Raw genomic sequence first — 21,972 nt, 5'->3', positions numbered from 1 at the left:
AGAGAAAGACACAGCACCACCTGTAAAAAGAGTTAGGAATAAAGCTAGTGATGAGAATGCTCATTTTGTACTAGGGATGAAATTTGCAAATGTTGTGGAAGCTAAAGAATCAATTGCAAATTATGGAGTAGTATTAGGTGTTAAAAAGAAGTTCTAGATATGTGCTTGGAGCATATATGGCGAAGAATTCGAGGACAATTTGAACAAGTTAGGGCAGGTAAGTGCTACTATTTTGTGCTTATGTTTGAGTTCATTTGCATATACATTATTGTTTTAAAACTGTACTTCTAATTTTTTTAGGCGAGTAAAAAATTATTGAAGGTTTGATGAAATATAATCCATCGTACTAGTGCAGAACATACTTTAGTTGAAAGTGTAAGTCTAAAATGGTGGATAACAATATTTCAGAGTCCTTTAGTGCTTGGATTATGGATGCAAAGAATAAGCCCATAGTCAGCATGCTTGAATATATAACTTCAAACCATGAACAAGATCAATGAAAATAAGATTGACCCCCTTTCTTAGACAGACATCTTTGTACATGCAGGGGATGGGATCTCACTAGTATCCCATGTCCTCATGCAATCTATGCTTTGCATCATAGCAAGATTGACCCCCTTTCTGTTATATTGAATTGGTATCATAAGTGAATATATTTAAAGACTTAGGAATATCCAATGCAACATGTAGCTGGCAAGAAGTTTATGAGGTATGATGAGCATCAAAGTATAGAATCTTCACTAATGACAAAGATGCCTGACAGGCCAAGGAAGAAGAGGATTAGGGCTTCTATTGAGCCTAATCCTATTGGAAAGCTATTAAAGAAGGGCAAGAAACAAAGTTGCGGCATTTGCAAAGGTGAAGGTCATAATAGGATTAGTTGTCCAAACAAAAGATCTCAGTTAACTGTTTATTTTCTAAAATGTGTTAATTTGATGCATTTCACTAAGTAATTGATGTGTTTACCCAATTTGGTGTGACAGGTACTAGTCTCAAATACAACTGAAAATTAGTCCAATCCAAGTGGGAGTAGACAAAGACAGCCTAATGCAATAAATTATTCCAATGCAAGATTAAGTGTAAGGGCTGCAAGTAAAAGATAGAGACAACCTAATGCAGCTTCAAGTCAAACATAAGAAGCTATAGGGCAAACACCTACAAATGCACAACCATCCAATGTAGGAAACTCACACTCGAGTAGATCATCTAGACAATCTGGATTTGGTTGCTTTGTTAATCTAAATGCTAGAAGAACAATACTAAATGTAAGTGCAATAGCTTCTTATAGTTTTATGATTAAATGTGTAATAGATTCCTTATTAAGTGCTCTTTTATGTTATCAACCTGGGCAAGCAAGTGAAACTGTTATTGATGAAGGTGTTTCCCCACCTATTATTGATCTAGATATTGAGACTAGATTTCTTATACCGTAAAAGAATTAAGAACAATAAGGCCATTGAGACCTGCAAATAGTAATATAAGGACCATTAACTTCCATGGAGATGGTACACAGGTCCTTACCCCTACCGACCTGCCATATCAACCTCTAAGACTTCAATGGAGAGGAGGTAATGCAATAACTAGTAGACAGTTACAGGCGCAGAGGGATGCAATGAGGGCCAGGAAAACTACTACTGGGAATGAACCAATTGGTTCTACATCAACTCAAGCTCAGTAGATTTAGGGCTTCTTTATATGGTATTGATTTTGTTAATATTTAGTTCAAGTATTTTAAACAACAATTGGTATTAAGTGCTTCTTTCTGTTATTAGATTAGAGCACCGCAGAACCTTTTTTGCATTCAAGTGTAAGTGTTTTTATAGACACTCATTATGAATGAAACAAACAAAGCTATTTTGCCATTCTGATACTCATTTTTATCCAGGTCATTCTAGCCTTACTTTTGTGTTAACAATACTCTATAATGGTACAATAAAAAGCAATTCACATAAAAGCATAAATTGGATCAATTTTCTTCTCTTAAGTACTATTTCATTTCAATAAGAAAGGATTACCTAAATTTGTACCATTCAACAATAACCACCAATACACATAATACTCAACATATCCCTATATCACCATTAACACTATTACATACAATCTAGGGAACAACATCGGTAATATGCCATCTAAAATACCTATAACTCTTTACCTGTAAATACAACCAAATTACAACTCAATTTACATTTTCACCACATTAACATACTAAATACGCATGCTCACTTCATAATTTGGGCATCCGTAAAACTTATGTCTTGGATTATTTTCTATCCATCGATATGCCTTCACTCTACACCCCCTAACTCCACAAAAACAAAACTTAATTGGTCTTTCATACTCAATTTCTACATTACTCCTTCCAGCAAATCTCACACTTGATGATGATGAAGATGAAGCCATACATTCACTTCCAATTTCATCAATTTTCTACTTCCTAAATTAATTTAGGGTTTCATAAGCTTTCTTTTAGACTAAAGAATTTGATCCTATTAAAAAAGTGTAAATTGGTTACATAAAGCGAACGTTGCAATGGCTCCCATATATACACCTCAGCTTATATGCAAACGGCATCACGCTCCTTTTCTACACAACGTTATGAGAGGAGGCCAATATAATCCAAAAAAACATTTCTCCAAGTTAAATGTCCCTAAATTTACTTTAAGGGGCTTATTTGTAGCAAGAGGCAAACATTAGGGGCGAAAATGTACCTTAACCCTTCTTTCTTTTAGGTGCTCATGAAATTTGGACAGTCTTGTTAAATACAATTGAATGCAAATCTGTAGCTACATTCAAATACATCTTTACAATTATTCACCACTTATATCCACGCAAAAGGAAAGAATAACTACCAACGGAGCACAGTGACAACAAAGGAGAAAGAAACAGCCGAAAGTTACAAAAAGTTGGATGCAAAGGTTCAATCAAACTTGAAATGAACCAGTCTATTAAGGGATTGCTGTTAACTTTAACGAGTTAAGCTCTAATCCATTAACAATTACTAGCATAGGATCAATCCGTTTTAACTTATGTGACCCATAGCCTAAATCAGGTTGGCGGTCACTTCATCCTAAAAATTTTCCTGGCAATGAAGAACGGATCACTCAGATTAGCACATCCTTGCAACCAATAAAGATGTTTTCTTAAGCAAATTCACATCAATTCCTGTTTATGTTACATTACATATGACAAGTACAGAGAACATGCTAAATAGCAAATTTGCCCAACCATAGGATCCTATAAGCTACCACTGATACAGCACAAATACTCTTAGATTTGCTAAGAAAAACTGGTACAAAATTGTGACAACCTTTCTCCGCCTTGTGATGATCAAATTGGTCCCAAAGGAAAATCTGAAATAGCAAACAGAATCAGAGCACATTTCCAGAGCCCTGAGAAAGGCGGATTTACCTGTATCATCACCAAATAATCTGAGGTGACTGACAGCATTGCGTTCAAGCTGTTAAATCTCTCATCATACTATAATTATTTGTGTATTCAATGCAACAATCGGGAGCCTGTAGCCAAAGAAGCAGCTTCTCTTGATGCTTAATTTTCACTTCTTCCGCTGGGTTTTTCTGTTTACTCTGATAAACTTTCTATTGGACTTGTCACCACCATTAGTGCCCAATGAGAAGCTCCCTCCAGCATTAAACTCTAGACTACCAGAAGCCTGAAAGGGAGGCTGGTTCTGTGGTGCTGCCAGATTTGACTGGCCTCCAAATTGAAAAGGATTCGTTGCTGCTGGAACTGTAGGTGTAGAGACAAATTGATTACCTCCTGTTGGAGCTGTAGAACCAAATACAAAGCCAGACGATGGAGGTGCAGTTGATTGTTGACCAAATACAGGAACCGTAGACGTTGCCTGAACTGTGTCCTCAGCCATGCTGTCCTCCATGTTCATTTGATCATTATTACCAGGAGATGAACCAAAGGTGGAGGCGGAACTTGGGCTAGCAAATGCAGGCTGCAATTGGGTAGCTGAAGCAGCCGAGCCGAAGTTAAAAACAGAACCAGATGAACCGCTAGGAGATGATCCAAACATCACAGATGTGGTGCTAGCTACAGCATTAGAAGCTGAGGATGCTCCAAACACAAACGCAGTAGAGGAAGATGCAGAATTGGAGGAACCAAACGTGGGAGATTTAGTTGTTGGCCAATTAGAACCAAACACTGGTGTAGTAGTAGTGGTGGAGCTAACAGGGTTGGCCTCCGAAGTAGAGGAGGTTGATCCAAAAGTAGTACCCGAACCGAACAGTTTACCACTCGAACTTGAAGAACTAAACAAGGAACTTCCAGATGAAAAGGCCGTACTCCCACTAAACCCAAAAGGAGATAATGCAGTTGAACCAAATTGAGTGGGCATGCTCTGAGTAGAAGTTGAAAAAACAGCACCAGCTGCAGATGTCTGAGTATTAGCGGCACTAAAAGGATTAAAACCAGTAGTAACAGCAGCAGCTGAAGTACTCGCTCCAGCACTGAAATTGAAAGTACTGCCTGTGGTCATAATAGCGGAGGATGTGTCGCTAATTGCAACAGCAGAGGACGCAACACAAAATAAGCTACTTCCTGTACTCTTCATTGCCGAGGATGGGACACTCAACAGACTGCCCCCAGTGCTAGTAATTGGAGAGGATGCGCTGCCAAAAGTAACATTTGTTAGATTGCTAAAGCTTGTTTCATTCTTGGATTCTGTTGATTCTACGCCAGTAATTGGTGACATCGATGAGGTCGAAGTTGATGGAACCACAGGGGCACCAAATTTCAAAACCGGTGCAGACACAAAGGAAGGTGCTGAAGCTGATAAAGAGAGGTCGCCACTATTTATGTTTGCAGTTGTAGCACTGATAATATTGGTATTGCTACTGCTGTTAAGAGCAAGATTGGTTGAGCTGCTAAGAATATTTTGGCCAGAATCATTTTGAGAAGCTAGAGCTGGACCAGGGGAAGAAAATGAAGGGATAGATGCAAGAGAACCATTTACATTTGAATCATTGTGGGCCAAGCCAAATGAGAATGCACTGGCAGCTGGTGATAACATTGATACAGCAGATGACACAGTTTCAGTTGAATTGAAGACAACTCCATCCTTCAAATTGTTCGTATCAGCAGGTTTATCTGATTCTTGTTCTTTTGTCAGAGACTTTGTTGCATCACCAGCACCAAAAACAAAGCTGCAAAGTAGGTAGCAGAAAAGTTCAATAAGGTTGCATAACCAAAAAATGGACTATGAAACAAAATATGCTGATAATCAGATGAGTGATAAGGAAAGGGGAGTGAAATGGTCAAAACCATAGCACAGTAACAAATAAAACAAACCAAACTAAAAGTATAACAGTTGTTCAACAAGATCAGCCTTCCAATGTATGACATTCAACAAAACCAGAAATCCCTCAAACATTATACAGAACACTAGAGATCCATCACAAGACAACACTATTATGCTAATTGTAATAATTTAAACTTGAAAAATAAAAAAAAAAAACATTACTATTATGTGTAACTAACCATTCATCACAGGCCAACTATCTCACCAGGTCCAAATTTTTATATATCAAAGTCACAAGGGAAAAGATGAACATGATTGCACTAAGATAACATATATAATAGTAGCAAGTATCTAGCATAGTTGTTAAAGGCGAAAGGCGCACCAAGGCGATAAGGGCTCTTAGTGCCGAGGCGCAAAAGATAAAATAAAATAAAACTAGGACCCATAACACAACCCATGCATAAAATAAAAAACATAACACACAACCAAAGAAAAGAAATAAAAAAATTATGACAATCATGTTCAAGAGGCATTTAACAAACAATAAAAAGACATGTTCAAAAGAGATGATAAAAGTAAAACATAGTCTTATAAATAACTAGAAGTCCTAGAATAATAGAAATCCTAAAGCATCTTCCATTACTAATTTATTATAAGTCTATAATTATGGACTCTTCTCTTCTTTTTCTTGATGTCTTTCTTCCCTAATCTTCTTTCTTCCATTTTTTTTTTTTAAATTTGGAGATAATTAGGTGTGGGAAGCCTAAATATTCTATATTAAGTCTATGATGAAGGGCTGAGATCATTTTATGTCTTAAAAGAAGAAAAAAAACACCTAAAAGTCAAAATATTACAAAGGCGCACCTCGCTTGCGCCTCGCCTTAGGTCTGAGGTGCACAAGGCGTGTGCCTTAGTGAAATCACCTGCCTTTCTTGGCTTGAGGCGCTAAGGCTTGCGCCTCTCGCCTCAGGCGCGCCTTTGACAACTATGGTACCTAGTAGTGCCAGACCTCTCTAAAGATATCACTCCAAACCAAGCTGACTGGAAAAGAAATTATGAAGCTAGCCAACCCGAAACGGTACAAGGATTGAGGCCAAGTTGAATTAAGTACTAATCGCATCATTTCTATTAAAGAATATATAAATATATATTATCTAAAAACAACAGACACAACAATAGTTGCATGTGTATTCCTCAAGCGCCGGTCTTTAAATAAACTATGCGCTATACATAGTTGTTAAAGGCGAAAAGCGCACAAAGGCGATAAAGGCTCTTGGTGCGCAAGGCGCAAGGCGAGGCGCGCCTAACTGAAGCGAGACGCAAAAAATAAAATAAAATAAAACTAAGACTCAAAATGCATAAAATAAAAAGCTTAACACAACCAACGAAAAGAAATATAAAAAAATTCATGACAATCATATTCAAGAGGCATTTAACAAACAATAAAAGGATATGTTCAAAAGAGAAAATAAAAGTAAAATATAGTCTTATAAGTAAATAGAAATCCTAAAGCATCTTCCATTACTAATTTACTTATAAGTCTACAATTATGGTCTTAGTCCTACTCTCCTACATGCCCTGTAATGGCACTATTTTAACATAGATGAAGCTTGAAACAGAGTAGGAGGAAAAGAAGAGAAGAAGGAAAGAAGAGAAAAGGAAAAAACAATTTCAATCAGTACAGTACACCCTACAGGTATAGCAAAAGGAGAAGAGGAAAAGAAGAAAGGAAAAAAAAAAAAAGAAGTTGAGATAAACAATCATTAATGCAAGCTGAAGCTGAGTTGTAGATCCTAAACTCTTGGAAACTAATTTCCAAAAGGGATAGAGCTGTTAAGGTGGCTGTCAAAGTTGTGTGGCGAAGTCTTCTTTTCTTTTTCTCGATCATGTCTTTTTTTTGCCCTAATCTTCTTCTTCTATTTCTTTTATTTTTTTAGAGATAATCAGGTGTGTGTAACCTACATAACCTATATTAAGCTTATGATGAAGGGCCGAGATTATTTCATATTTTAAAGAAAAAAAAAATAATTGAAGTCAAGGCGTGCGCCTTAGTGAAGTCACCTGCTTTTCTTGGCTTGAGGCCCTAAGGCTTGCGCCTCTCGCCTCAAGCGCGCCTTTGACAATTATGGTGCCATACACGTATTATGAAATAGTAAAAGAACTTGCTAATGCATAGGAAATCAGAGAACCTCGTGCAGTAAGGAGCAATAGGCTCTGTTTTGGGAATAGAATTTTAAGCATTTTTAGAAGGTACCCAAATAGTATTCAGTATATGGTAAACTGCTGTATTAATAGATACTGTGTCTTAGACAAAGACCTAAACTTGTAATTCATGCGGTGAGATCCAATGACTATTTTTATCATGTGGCTCAAGAATAATCTTTAATCACATCTATTAAAGGTCAACTCCACAGCAAGTAATTTTCTTTTCTGGAATTTATGGGAGTATTCATAAGTGGGAAGAGCACACTTCAAAATACTATTGCGAATATATTGTTCTCCTCTAGAGTTAAACAAAAAAAAAAAAATTAATGCAGAGTCTTGCATTCTTAATGTTGGTTGCTCATGAAATAGTAGCAGGATTTGAGAATAAAAGAGTGAAAAGTAGTTGGAAAGACAAAAATAGCAGTTAAATTGGAAGTATTACAAAAATATAAATAATAAATATTTTCTTTGAAGAAGTATAAGATAACAATTAATGCATAATTAGACAGAAAACACACCTTTCAAGGGAAAGAGAAAAAAAAAAAAGCAGAAATATAAAAATGCATCCAGAACCATAGGTTTTTGTTGAGAAAAAAGAAAAAGAGCAGCAGATATTGCTGTTCATTGAAAAGCCTAGTTGAATAGAACAGAAAGGTAACAAGAAATACAGTGTCTTAATAAAAGAGAAATCCATAATTTAATAATATCCCGATACTACAAGTGAATGACCTCATTCTCCATTTTTGAGATAAACACAGTAATCTAAAATGCTCAAAACGATTAGACAATAATAGTTAATATAAATCCTCAAATTACCATGAAACTCATGCAAAAGAAGTTTAGACAAGCATACCAACCTGCTTGAAATTCCTGATTTATGGTCCGAAGACGTGTCAAATCTTAAGCTCATGGAGTTTGTCACAGCTGGTGAAGTAGACGTAAATGTCAACTGTGGCACTGCGCTTTCTGTTTTAGAACTGAAATTAGATGAAGGAAATCCATTTGGTTCCTTAGGGGAAACTTTATCCTCAAAGCGAAATAAGGAAGGAGCAGCATTTGATTCCTTTGCTGACGAAGCTCTATCAGATGTTACAGATACAGATGGCTTCTTGTTTTCCATTGGATGCTGGACAGAAAGACTAGGCAAAGATGCAGCTTTGTCTGTAAATGTGCTGGCCTTTTCAGAAACCACAAACCCATCAGGAAGTACCGGAGGTGTTTGGTTCCGCATAGAAATTGCATGAGATTTGGCTTGCAAAGAAGTGGCAGGCTTCTCCAATGTAATGGCTTTTGCAGTACTAGTCTTATTTTCAGCCAAAGTGGTATCCAGCTTCTCTTTCTCGACGGGCAATGCATCAGATACAGTCTTCTCAGATTGGTCATCATCATCAAGCTCCAGAAAATCCTACAAAAGAGAGCCATAATGTTATTATGATATTGCTGGAAATTAAATGACAACCGAAATAGTAACAAAAAATAGATAAAAATAATGTCATCTCTTTCCAAACAGCGAAGTTGGAGACTTCACATCAATCCTTGAATTAGTATAGAAACAATTTTCCTAGCTGCCTTTATTTGTAACATATGAAGCATATAAACTCCCATGATAATGTTTCCGCATTCATAACATTCCCACATTATGGAAAATCTTCAGGTCATTTCTGTAATTTTCCAAAATTGAAAAAATAGTTGTGTTTTAAACAACATTTTGCAATTAAGAAAGATCTATAATACTATTCTGTTTTAATACTTTGACAGTTGAACATTGATGTGCCCACTTAATTCATTATCTGTTATTCTTATGGCGATATTTACTCAAGTGAATGGTGTTTTCAAATTATTATATCAAATTAACATTTACAAACCCTAAAATGTTCAATATTTACACACTTCCCCCAAATTTCCATTGCCTATAATTTCTGAATGCTGTTTGCTCATATCCATTTCTGAATTTCCTTTTCCATGCTATAAAATTAGTAACTTTACAGGGGTTCAAGACCATTGGTCAGCCTACAGCAAAATGAATATTTTATATTGCATGCACAAATTGACCATGAGTTCATAGAAAATTAGAGACAAATAAAGTCACTTCACTACTAATGAGTAAGGGAGGGATAGAAGATAAGAGACTAAACAGAACTTGTTTTGGCATTATACATAGTTGTTAAAGGCGAAAAGCGCACAAAGGCGATAAAGGCTCTTGGTGCCTGAGGCGCAAGGCAAGGCGCACGCCGCCTGACTGAAGTGAGGCGCACGCCGCCTGACTGAAGTGAGGCGCAAAAAGTAGAATAAAACTAAGACTCATAACACAACAAATGCATAAAATAAAAAACTTAACACAACCAAAGAAAAGAAATAAAAAAATCATGACAATCATGTTCAAGAGGCATTTAACAAACAATAAAAGGATATATTAACAAGAGAAAATAAAAGTAAAAAATAGTCTTATAAATAACTAGAAATCCTAGGGTAGTAGTAGAAATCCTAAAGCATCTTCCATTACTAACTTACTACTACAAGTCTAAAATTATGGTCTCAGTCCTACTACATGCCAAATCATAATTTCAGCCTTATAATGGCACTATTTTAGTATAGATGAAACTTGAAAGAGAGTAGGAGTAAAAGAAGAGGAGAAGAAGAAAAGAAGAGAAAAGGAAAAAACAATTTCCATCGATACTGTACAGCCTACAGGTACAGCAAAAAGAAAAGAGGAGAAGAAGAAAGGAAAAGAAGTTGAGATAAACAATCCTTCATTCAAGCTGAAGCTGAGTTGTAGATCCTAGCCTCTTGGAAACTAATTTCTAGAAAGGATAGAGCTGTTAAGGTGGCTGTCCAAGTTGTGTGGCAAAGTTGTCTTTTTCTCGATCATGTCTTTTTTTGCCCTAATCTTCTTTCTTTCTCTTTTTTAATTTTTTTAGAGATAATCAGGTGTGGATAAGCCTACATAACCTACATTAAGCTTATGATGAAGGGCGGAGATTATTTCATATTTTAAAAGAAAAAAAAAAAAACCATTGAAGTCAAGGCGCACCAAGGCGTGTGCCTGCCTTAGTGAAGTCGCCTGCCCTTCTTGGCTTGAAGCCCTAAGGCTTGCGCCTTGTGCGCCTCTCGCCTCGGGCACGCCTTTGACAACTATGGCATTATAGTAGTAACTGCAATAGTTGAAATAAGCATCACCTCGATATTATTGATAAAAAAATTTGAAAGGAGAAAAAAATATGGTACTACACCACACTTTAGAACATCCATAATATTAGATAAGTCCATACATAGTTTTGAGCTAAATGTCAAACAGGCATAATGTAACAATCAGAACCATTTATGATGATATCAGGTGTATGGATAAAATGATATGAAAGAGATGTACCTCATGTGCACTCATATAGAAAGCGCGCTTCTTTTGTGGAGTAGACTGCACAACAGGATCAGTCCCAGAAGATACTGTTTTGCCATCAGATACATTATTCTTCACTAGACTTGTGGATACCATGCCATTTAAAGCAGAAGCTAACTTGCCATGAGCAGCAGCAAGCTTAACTGGACCATTTTCCTCAAACTTATCTTGCTTTTGCAACATAGAATCTCGTGAATCAGGTAATGATCCATCATGCTTGATATCCAACTTATTATTATCGTCTTGAACAGCCTCAGTGAACTTTGAAGTGTCTACATTCTCCAGGCTTCTAAGAGCTGGACCACGTAGCATCGATGGTGACAACTTAGTAGGTGATTTATCCCTCGATGACACTAAAACATTCAGTTGCTGCAATATCTTTGAAGCCATCTCACTGGACTTGGAGGGGACGGATGTAATACCTGAACTGCGAATAGTATTATCCCCATTTCCTATTGATACTTCACTTTCTAAAACTTGCTTCTCTGATAAGGGATGCCGAACACCACTAGAAGCAACGCCAGTTCCACGTACAGAAAGAGTCCCAGAAGAAGGTAAGAGGTTAGATTTTTGACGAATTCTGCGAATAGGACCAACAGATCCTATATCGTTATCCAAAACTGAACTCCTTCGCTTTAAAGCCTGTAAAAGAAACCAAAAAAATGCAAGTTAATATCCACCCTCTTAGAAAAAAGATTTTAGAATCCGTGAACAATGTGACTTATACTAGCGCTAATACCCCTTGTCTAGATCCAGAAGATCTGCTATTCTCCCAGATGCTTTGAGATGATGATGATGGTGCACCAAAACTATCATTTTCAGTTCCAGCACCCTAAAAAATGAGAATATTTGCATAAATAATCAAAAGCCAAAATCAATTATGAAAAAGAATAGCATTAATATATCAACCTGGAGGGTAGAGGCTGAGTGAACTCTGGAATATGGTGTTCTAGCCATGCTGTATATAGCAGATCGGCCTCGAGATCTTGGTGTTACAAAACCATTTACAACAGGCATAACACGACTTGAAGACCTTGGAACAATTGACATGATTGGCGACTTTGAAGCAAATGGTCGATCAATCTGTGTAACTGCATCCTCCCCTATAGACTGACTGCGCAAACCTAGCGCTAGTGGTGATATCTTTGAAGGCCTGCTACCCATGTAAGCTTTTGCAAGCTCTGCAGGTGAAGCAACATCCTCATCAAGAACCTGAAGACATTTTAGCCATTGAATGTGAAACAAGAGCCATAGTGCAACATTTCCACCTTTTAGTGCATGTGCATGACTGCACGCAATTGCAAATAATCAACTATAACAGATGCACATTTACCTATGCCATGGTACAAGATAATCATAAGAACCAACAAAAGCACTTCCAGGTATTCAAAACAGAAGAAAAATTAAAGTAAAGGCAAGTTTCCCTACACTTGAGTTGACAATTGGAGTTGAAACGCAGTGGCTGTCAAGTCCATTATCTTTCTTTGGAGTATTTGGGAACTCCTCCTTCCTATCATGTGATAACACCCCTTTTGAAGGGATTACTTCATATTTATTCTCTCGAGTCCCCACAGGTATTTCAACAGTTCTTGATTGCAGTAAAGCTGTCAATTGATCAATCTCAGACCTGTTCAAAAATCAAAATGATTCAAATTAACAATCATCACAAGATCAAGCTCAAAACATGCAATCAACAATTTCAATATATATATATATATATATATATATATAGAAGGGCCAGTAATATTATAAGTACACATTATTGACACAGATAAAGCAGATTAATAAAAGGAAAAAAATGAAGAAGTACTATGATCTTTTGACAGTTAAAAGAAGTTAGAAATTTAATCACTAGTCCAGCAGTCACAAAAATGTTAGTATTATGGCATTTACTAGGGATAAAACCACCAACAACTAAGAGTCCATACGCAATCACCATGTGGATAAAACAACCAACAACAGACATCATATATAAAGACTTTACCAAGTAGACCAGGTATAAATAGAAAGTCAGGACAAGCCATTAAATATTATAAATGGAACTACTCATGAGCCTATGGCTCTGCCCAACAGATCCAACCATTAATATCCAGATTCAGGCAGGAGATATTGTTACGACATTCATACTGACTAAAGGCCTGCCTCCAAAGTAGGACAAGCATGAGATATGGCTTCCTTGAGCCCAACCCAACCTGATCACAAACTACACTTTCTTTAATTTATGCAATCAAGTTGGCGCTTGATCAATTAGCCAGCCGTGATAGTAAGTCCTAAGAAAGTCAAGCCTATGTGGGCCCAACCAATCTGGGAAATGCAAAGACCTTATTATTAATAACTCGGAATGTTTTGAGTTTAATCATGTTCTAAAAATTTTTCCAAATACAACAGAGGATAATTTATATTCACAAACAAAGCAGATAAAGGAATTATGAGATCACAAATTAAAGAATTGCACTTTTTTGAGGATGCATAACTGCAGTAATTTACAAGAGACAAGTAATATCAATTGAAGACATTAGGGTAGGTCTCTACAATGACTTGCCTAGTAAATGTCTTCTGCTTCAAAATTCGCTCCAGTTCAGTAAGCCCACCTTTGTCAGAACTACTAGCTGGACAATCAAAATCATTTGTTGCTGATCCTTTTATGCCACGTAGATCCTTTATAAGGAAAAATTTGTAAACAGCAAATAAATTTCACTTAAATTCACCGAGCATAACAGTACTATAGACAGTAAAGCAAAGACATGAAATTACTATTACAAGTTCACGTAATATTATCAATGAACATCGGAGGTACTGGAAGATTCAGGAAATAGCTGCAATTGATCTTGCATTACTACATACATGCCAAGCAGTTCTAGCATCAATGATCTAATGATCTTCTGTTCATACTGAACTTACAATGCAAACATCTAAATCAAAGTCAGGTTGTTTTTTATGCTAAGATAACATAATTTCTTGTAATTACCAACCTTAAAAACCAGAAAAATTCTCCTAAGTCCTTATAGGATTATCTCAAGTTGTTCAATAAATTAGAAGTGAAATTTGGGTTCCAAAAATTAAATTCAATTGATCTTGTATTACTACATACATGCCAAGCAGTTCTAGCATCAATGATCTAATGATCTTCTATTCATACTGAACTTACAATGCAAACATCTAAATCAAAGTCAGGTTGTTTTTTATGCTAAAATAACATAATTTCTTGCAATTAGCAACCTTATAAACCAGAGAAACTCTCCTAAATTAAGTCCTTGTAGGATTATCTCAAGTTGAAATTAGAAGTGAAATTGTGTTCCAAAAATTAAATTCAAAACTATATCAAAATTTTATAATCCCAAACTGTAGATAATCATTTTATTATCTCACAAGTCTATATGAAACATAGTTAGTAACAGGATATACAGTAAACCTGATAACATTGCAAAATTTGTTTCTTTCCCAGTGCAATTAAGCTCTAACCTTGCCCAATGCATTTAAGCTCAATAATATTGCACAACTAAAAATGTACTTGTGAATGCTACAAGAAATTCTGGATAACCTTTCAAGTTTTGAACAACAATTATTTATGTATTTGATTATCACTCTATCTTTCTTTTAAGAAAATAATTGAAATAAAAAAAATTGCCATTCAGAATAACACATTATCTTGAAAACCTCACATGTTTTTCTCCCCAGAAAAACCTTACTGCAAGCTACTGCCTCAAGTATGGGAATCCCAAAGATCATGTTCTCTTTCACTAAAAAAGAAAAGTTCAAATAAGCATTCAATTTGCAATAATAGTAATTTCATTCTACATTTCATTACACATGCTATCTAAATAGTTATATATTGTTTGTTCCCATTAAGTGATCTTAAAGACGCCCATCCTAATATATTGCATTTTCAGAGGCATTTTACATCCCATTAGCATTCAACACGCAGGAGCTTATCAAGAAGAACAAAAATAAACCCATAAAATCCATTCGTACTTACTTTACAAACCGCTTCCTGCTGTTTATCAGATGCTCCCCCATTTGCCTCTATTAAGAAAACAATAGGCATTGTTTAATTAAATTCCTTCACATAAAATTGCATTAATACTACCAGCCAACTGCTTAGAAAAGAAAAACAGCTTTCAGCGAAAGGGATTTCTACCAACAAAACATTCAGGCACTAAATACATTGAAGTAGAAAACAATGTTAGCTTAAATACAAACTATTAAATCAAAGCATAACCAAAAGTGAAAAAATTCACTTCTCCAACAACTAAAGCAAAAATAATACACCTATAGGAAAGAAACAAAGCAGTTACTCCAAATTTTAACGCTAAACTTCACTTTTCTAAGACAAAAGCCCAAATTTATAAATTTGACATAATCAAGACCTTAATCACCATTAATTGCTCCAATAAACAGAAGAATAGAAAAAATAAACAAAAAAACAGTTTCCCCTTACCAGAATTAAAACCCTAATAAACACCATTTCACAAAAAGAACCACCAAATTAATAACATAACGAAAACTAGTAATATATAATTAATAAATAAGACAACGTCAAAAAAAACCTAGAGAACCGAACCTAACCTGGCTCCGGCGGCTGCTCTGGCGGAGGAGGCGGAGGAGGAGGTAACCGTTTTCGAAAAACAGAAGCGAAAAGCTTATGAGCGCTAGAAGTAATAAGTCTCTGTGCAGGATCCACTAGCTTCGATAACCAATTGTTATTGTTATTCACGTGAGTCGCATGGCTAGGGTTTCGAATTGCAGTTAGCGGTCGATCGTACGGCGTCGTTGAGACCCTTCGCATGGGACGCTTTCGAAACTTGCCAAAACCACTTCGGTCTTCGTACGGATTCTCGTTACGTTGTGGAGCCGCCGCCATCGAGCCGCCAATTAGGGCAAACGGTGGATATAGAGAAAGAGAGTTTCTTTCAGAGAGAGAGAGCGAGAAAAGGAATCAGTTATTAGGGTTTTTTGTTTATTTATTGGACAGAGAGAGAAAAAAATAGAAATGTGAGGGTGCAAAGAATTGGGAAAAAGAAATTACAGACACCGTATTTGTTCCCGTATTAAAATAAAAAATGTGCTTTCGAAGAAAATAGATGTATATTATAAAATTACTGTCTGTTGCTCTTATAAAGATGACAGACAAAAAACGCGCCTGCCTACGGATAAAGGTTTCTATTCATTTTTTAGCAAAAATTGAATAACATAATTCTTTGATTTTAGATATTTTTCATAAATGCCATAGACAAATCAAATATTTATAAAAATACTTGCAAAAGCTTCTAACGTCAAAAATATCTTTATATGAAAATATATTTATAAAAATATCTGATCTTTATTTCTTCAGAAAAGTCGAGAACAAGTCACAAAAATAATAAAAATTTAATAAAAAATAAAAAATTATCATATTAAATATCAAAAACAATATGCATATATCAATTAACATAAAAAAACCGACTAACATAATTGATTTTAGAAGTAATTCAGCATTTAAAACGTCATTTTTAGTAAACAAACATAAAAACAAAAGGTAAATTTTGAATTGTTTTAAAAAAATCTCTATATTCAACTATATGGAATTGGTTTTTATGAAATATTATTTCATTCTAGTCGATAAATTTAAAAATTATTTTACTATTTTTAAAACTTTAGAGATGTGTTTTTAATACCAAATCTAAAAAAAGTATTAAAAAAAACCTGACAGCATGAAAAGAGGTATGTGTTGAATGTCCTTGGAAAAAAATGTATGTATGGAGGATTTGAAACATATTAAAGTTTGTGAAATAATATTGCATTTTCAGTTTGATATTGTGATATTAGTAATTAATAGAAAAATAATAATTTAAAAATTCTTTGTTGATTTAAAAATATGGAAATGTGAAAAGGAAGAAAAATAAATAAATGTTGGATATACGTTGAAGAAAAAAAAGTATATGCTTTGTATACGTTTGAAAAAAAAAATGAATCTAAAATACATTATTTGAATTTTGAATTACTTTTCTTACTAAAGAATTATTAATAAAGTAAATGTCTTGTATATCGTGGAGGAATTTCCAAATTGATTTATAATATCTTATCTGAGAAAGTATCAAATTTGAAAACCAAAAAAAAATATATGTTTGTTATACTTTTAAGCAAAAAAGATTTTTTTAATATCTTTTATACATAATATAAAATTTATAAGAAATATATTAATTTTAAATTTTTCTAAATAAATTTTACAGAAAAAATAAAAACAATACGAGTGTTTATTCACTATAGTGTAAATAGAATAAAAATAAGAACTTTGTGGACTTTGAAGTAATTGGAGTACTTATTCAAATGGATTGCAATGTTGAAAAACTCTTTGAAATCATAGCATATCAACTCAAAATCAAAATAAAAGAGAAAATGATGCAGATACAATATCAAGTAAAAGGTAGTTACTTACCATTGAAGATACATGATGATGCAAGCCCATTATTCTACTTGGAGTTGAAGAAAAATAAAATCGATTTCACAAGGTAAATATTTAAGCATTAGGAATTAATATTAGTTTCTTTTTAGCCTAATTCATTGGTTAATATATATATTTTCCGATACAGTATCCTCTTTATATCACTATTGTTGAAAAAATTTGGAAAATACATTTTTTATATCATATGTTCAAGAAAAAGTAAAGAGATTATAAGAATTGAAGCATCTACAACAATTCTAATTGAAATATTGAAGAAAAATGAAATCGATTTCACAAGGTAAATATTTGAGCATTAGGAATTAATATCAGTTTATTTTCAGCCTAATTCATTAGTTAATATATATTTTTTCTGTTAAGGTACCCTCTTTGTATCACTGTTGTTGAAAAAGATTCAGAAAATACATTTTTTATATCATATTCAAGAACAAGTAAGGAGATTATAAGAATTGAAGCATCTACAACAATTCTAATTGAAATGTTTGAATAAAGCTCAATAAAACCAAACTATGAAGATACTTCTATAGATTTTTTGGTTTATGTAAAATATCATAGTATAAACACAATACAAGAAAGGGACAAAAATGAAGAAGAAGAAGAAGAAGAAGAAGAAACAAAAATTGAAAGTACAAAATTATTAATGATAATCAACATTCAATAAATCAAAATCAAAAAGGAAAAATTTTCAGAAATAAAGAAGATTTGAAGAAAGCATTAAGCGTCAATGTTATAAGAAACCCCTTCCAATATAAGGTGAGCAAACCTTGTCATGAAAGATATATTGTGAAATGTTTGGATTGAGTTGTAAATGGTACTTAAGAACATCAAAAAAGTAGCAAAAGTAATATGTTTATAGTTTAAGAATTTAAAGACACACAATTGCTCTTTAGAAGTAAGAATGAACAACAATCAAGAAGCAACATCAACTATAGTTGCAGAATATATCAAATCAAAATACCTCAACATCAAAAAGTCTATATACTAATTGATATAATAAGAGAAACGAAGAACGATCACAATGTGAGTTTGAACTACATGAAAGCATGGAATTAAAAAAAAAAAAGCATTGAAGGAAATAAGAAGGAAACCAAGTGAGTCATATAAATTAATTCTAAGTTACTTGTATATGTTAGAAACAACAAACTCAGGATTTGTTGAGTTGGAAAGGAAAGAAGACAATACTTTTCTTTTCATATTCATAGCTATACATGCATTTATACAAGGATGGAAATACAGTAAACATGTGATAGTAGTAGATGAAAGTTTTCTAAAAACATTCCGTGGGGACACGCTTTTTTCTACAATAATACAAGATAGGGCTGATAAGATCTTTCCACTAGTATTTGCTATTGTTGATTCTGAAAATAATGCTCTTGAGAATTCTTTTTAAAAGAAAAATCAGCAAAATATTTGGTTGTAGAGAACGTCTATGCATAATTATTGATAGACATGAAAGCACCCAAATAGCAACTAGAAAAATACACCTGAAGCTACTCATGGGTTCCGCATGTACCCTCTATTGAATAATCTGAAAACTAACTTTAAAAAGAACTCCAAAAAGATTAAAGACTCATTCTTTGGAGCTGAAAAAGCGTATATCACATGAATGAGTTGGACGAAGTTGATAAAAGGATTAGATCTTACTTGAGCAGCATTGGATATGACAAATGGGCAAGATCATTCAATGAAAGTAATAAATACTCCACCATGACTTCAAGCATAACTGAATCACCAAATGTAGTTAATAAAGCAACTAAAGATCTACTAGTTACTACATTGTTGGAGTACTTACATTCTTTAATACAAGAATGGAGCTAAATGAATAGAAACAATGTAAGGGCAACTTGTACAATTCTTTCAGAAAGAACTAAAGAAATGTTGAGTGAGAACTACATACAAGTCTTAAAAATGGAGGTAATTTTCATATTATTGATCTATTTAATTATATTTAATAACCATACTTAATACACATTTAATATTTTTTTTTAAATTATTTTATATTATTTGATAAAAGGTCAAACTGTCTCATGATGAAATATTCAATATCTATGAAAATGAAAAGATATTCATTGTAAACATAAGGGAAAAAAGTTGCACTTGCTACATGTTTCAAATAGATGAGATACCATGTCCACATGCACTAGCTATATTGAAGGAGATGAATCAAGATCCTTATTACTATTGCTTAGATTTTTATACAAAAGATAATTTGATTGCAATATATGAAGGAATTGTACACCCAATTGGAGATAGAAGCATATGGAATATATCGATTAAAGTCAAATAAATAATTGTGCTCCCACCAGACGGCATAATAAAAGCTAGAAGACCAAAGAAGAGAATATTGAAACAAGCATGGCAAAATATGATACAAAACAAATGTAAAAAATGGATAAAACTTGGACATAATCAGAAGACAAGCAGAAATCTACTGAAAACTAATCCAATATTATTGTTTTAGACATGAAAAATTTATTGATATTAAAAACTAAATTGATATTATTTTTAATTATATTTATTTTTAAAAATCAATGATATAAAATAAAAATCTTCTTGAATATTCTTTTACAATATCTACAAGTATATGCTAGGTATACGTTAAGTATATGTGAATAAAAATATTTATAAAATAGAAAAAAGTCACAACAAAATGTATATGTTTAACAAAAAGTAATATGCTTTAAGTATATTTTAGGTATTTTATGCTTTTAAAAATGAAACAGAAAATAAACTATGAAAAAAAAGTCCAACAACAAAAGGTATACGTTAAATATATATTAGCTGATTTTTTTTTTAAAATTAAACATAATGTAAATGGAAATAATATTTAATAACAAAAATTATATATATTTTCAATAATAGTATATGTTAGGTATACATTAGGTATCTGCAAATTTTAAAATGCAAGATAACATAATTTAGATATATAACGTACAACAGAAAAAAATATATATGTTAACTACAATAAAATATACATTAGGTATTTGTTAAATATCTAAAATCAGTTAATATAAACAAAATAAAAACTCAAAATATTCTAACAGTAAAATATATATATGTTGAAGAAAACAGTATATGTTAAATTTTTTTTAGGTATTCAAAACTAATAAAAAATAATAAATAATAAATAATAAAAAACACAATTGTTTTAAGAACACTTGTGAAATATAAACAGATTATTAAACCAATAAAAATTAAAAATATTTACAATACATAAAAATATCTATAAAGCACTCAAAAGTAATAATCCTAAAAGATAATATCAATAAAATAAAACTAACAATCTCAAACAATAAGAAAATGTAACTATAACTAATAAAAAAATAACTAAGTGTTTGCACAATATCTGGCCCTTAACGTGTACTAGTATTTTGAGAGTGCTAGAGGCAAACTACCTCAAAATTAAAGTGTTTAATGAAAAATAAATTAATTGCGTCGATCTAACTTCTATTAAAGTAATTATACGAAATGACTTAAGGGATTTACAGTTTTTTTGGTTCTTAACTCTACTTCTAAAAGCTTTGTTAAATCTAAATAAAATGATTATTTTAAGATAAAGAACTACAACTAAAAGATAAAAAAAAATAAAACTAGTAAAATTGAAACCTGAAGAAATTAAACTGAGAAGATAGTGTTTATGAATACTAAAACAAATTTAAGCTAAGGGAATTAAGGAACTGGTAAAAAGCTATGGTACTATAGAGAAAATATTGCTAAGTATTGTTGATTTGTTGATATGATTTTTATTGAATGATTTTTGGTCCTGATTTTGAAATGAACTCCTCAATTTATAGACTTCCTAAATTTGGTGATCACGTCTCTGATAGCTACTTCAATTCACATTATTAATGAAACAATTTGTTTCAGGCAGCTAAACACGTGGAGCTATCTTTAAAGAAGTGTGCCATTAAACTCTCTAACTTCCTGAATAGTTGAACATATGAAGTTATAAAAAAGTGGTGCAGTGAAACTCTCTTTCTTCCTACAATGTGACAATTCTTTTTTATTTAATTTTTCCTGAAACATCTCTCCACTACTTTCAACTTCTTAAACCAATTGACTTCTTCTTATTCTTCATATGTTATACATGTTGATTTAATAAAGTCTCTGCATCAATGTTCTCTATTGTACCACCTCAGGTATTTGAAAAGATTACTGCACCACTTCAATTATCTAATTCAATGAAATAATTATTGCATCGCCTTAAATAGTTAGTTAGTGAAATAAATACTAGGGATTCAACAACATTCCTGCATAGTGGTTCTTCTCTACATCGTCTTGAATATTTGAGTCTACAAAATAATAATTGCACCGTCTCAAATAGTTAAATAAGTGAAATAATTATTATACTACATTGCTTCAACTAGCTAAGTCAGTGCATTAATTATTTAGACTACATTGCCTTATCTATTTGAATTAGTAAAATAATTATTATATTGCAATACTAAAAAATTGGAGTCAGTAAAATAATTGCACTGCCTCAAGTATCTAAGTCAATAAGATAATTATTATATTGCACTGCCTTAACTATTTAAGTCAGTAAAATAACCATTGTATTGCACCGCCTCAATTATTTGAGTCAGTGAAATAATCATTATATTGCATTGTCTTAACTATTTGAGCTAGTGCAATAATTGAACTGCACCAAATATTATGTAAATAGGGTTG

At 33.1% G+C, this 21,972-nt stretch overlaps 1 protein-coding gene across 2 annotated transcripts; it reads right to left on the bottom strand.

Moving 5' to 3' along the window:
- Positions 1-3,117: 3,117 nt before the first annotated feature.
- Positions 3,118-15,874, bottom strand: LOC8285409 (nuclear pore complex protein NUP1). 2 transcript variants are annotated; one of them, XM_025156538.2, is made up of 9 exons: positions 15,432-15,874; positions 14,842-14,888; positions 13,408-13,523; positions 12,294-12,492; positions 11,775-12,077; positions 11,605-11,697; positions 10,839-11,507; positions 8,329-8,876; positions 3,118-5,171 (listed from the first exon to the last, which is right to left on the bottom strand). In XM_025156538.2, exons 1-9 carry the CDS (start codon positions 15,724-15,726, stop codon positions 3,554-3,556), a joined length of 3,888 nt encoding a protein of 1,295 aa, XP_025012306.2. In that variant the 5' UTR covers positions 15,727-15,874; the 3' UTR covers positions 3,118-3,553. The 2 variants fall into 2 exon arrangements, with proteins under 2 accessions (XP_025012306.2, XP_048232058.1); XM_048376101.1 differs by lacking the exons at positions 13,408-13,523; positions 14,842-14,888; positions 15,432-15,874 and having other exon boundaries at positions 11,775-12,046; positions 12,294-12,435.
- Between the last annotated feature and the right edge of the window lie 6,098 nt (positions 15,875-21,972).

The sequence above is a fragment of the Ricinus communis genome, chromosome 6 (genome assembly GCF_019578655.1).
Source record: "Ricinus communis isolate WT05 ecotype wild-type chromosome 6, ASM1957865v1, whole genome shotgun sequence".
In the NCBI taxonomy this organism is placed as follows: domain Eukaryota; kingdom Viridiplantae; phylum Streptophyta; class Magnoliopsida; order Malpighiales; family Euphorbiaceae; genus Ricinus; species Ricinus communis.
This window is presented reverse-complemented; position numbering and strand designations above follow the sequence as displayed.

Coding starts and splice junctions, on each gene's coding strand:
- LOC8285409 (XM_025156538.2), bottom strand. CDS start 15,726: ATGGCGGCGGCTCCACAACGTAACGAGAATCCGTACGAAGACCGAAGT. Junction 11,508..11,604: donor CTTCTGGATCTAGACAAGGG/GTATTAGCGCTA, acceptor TTTCTTTTACAG/GCTTTAAAGCGAAGGAGTTC. Junction 8,877..10,838: donor TCTATATGAGTGCACATGAG/GTACATCTCTTT, acceptor TCTCTTTTGTAG/GATTTTCTGGAGCTTGATGA.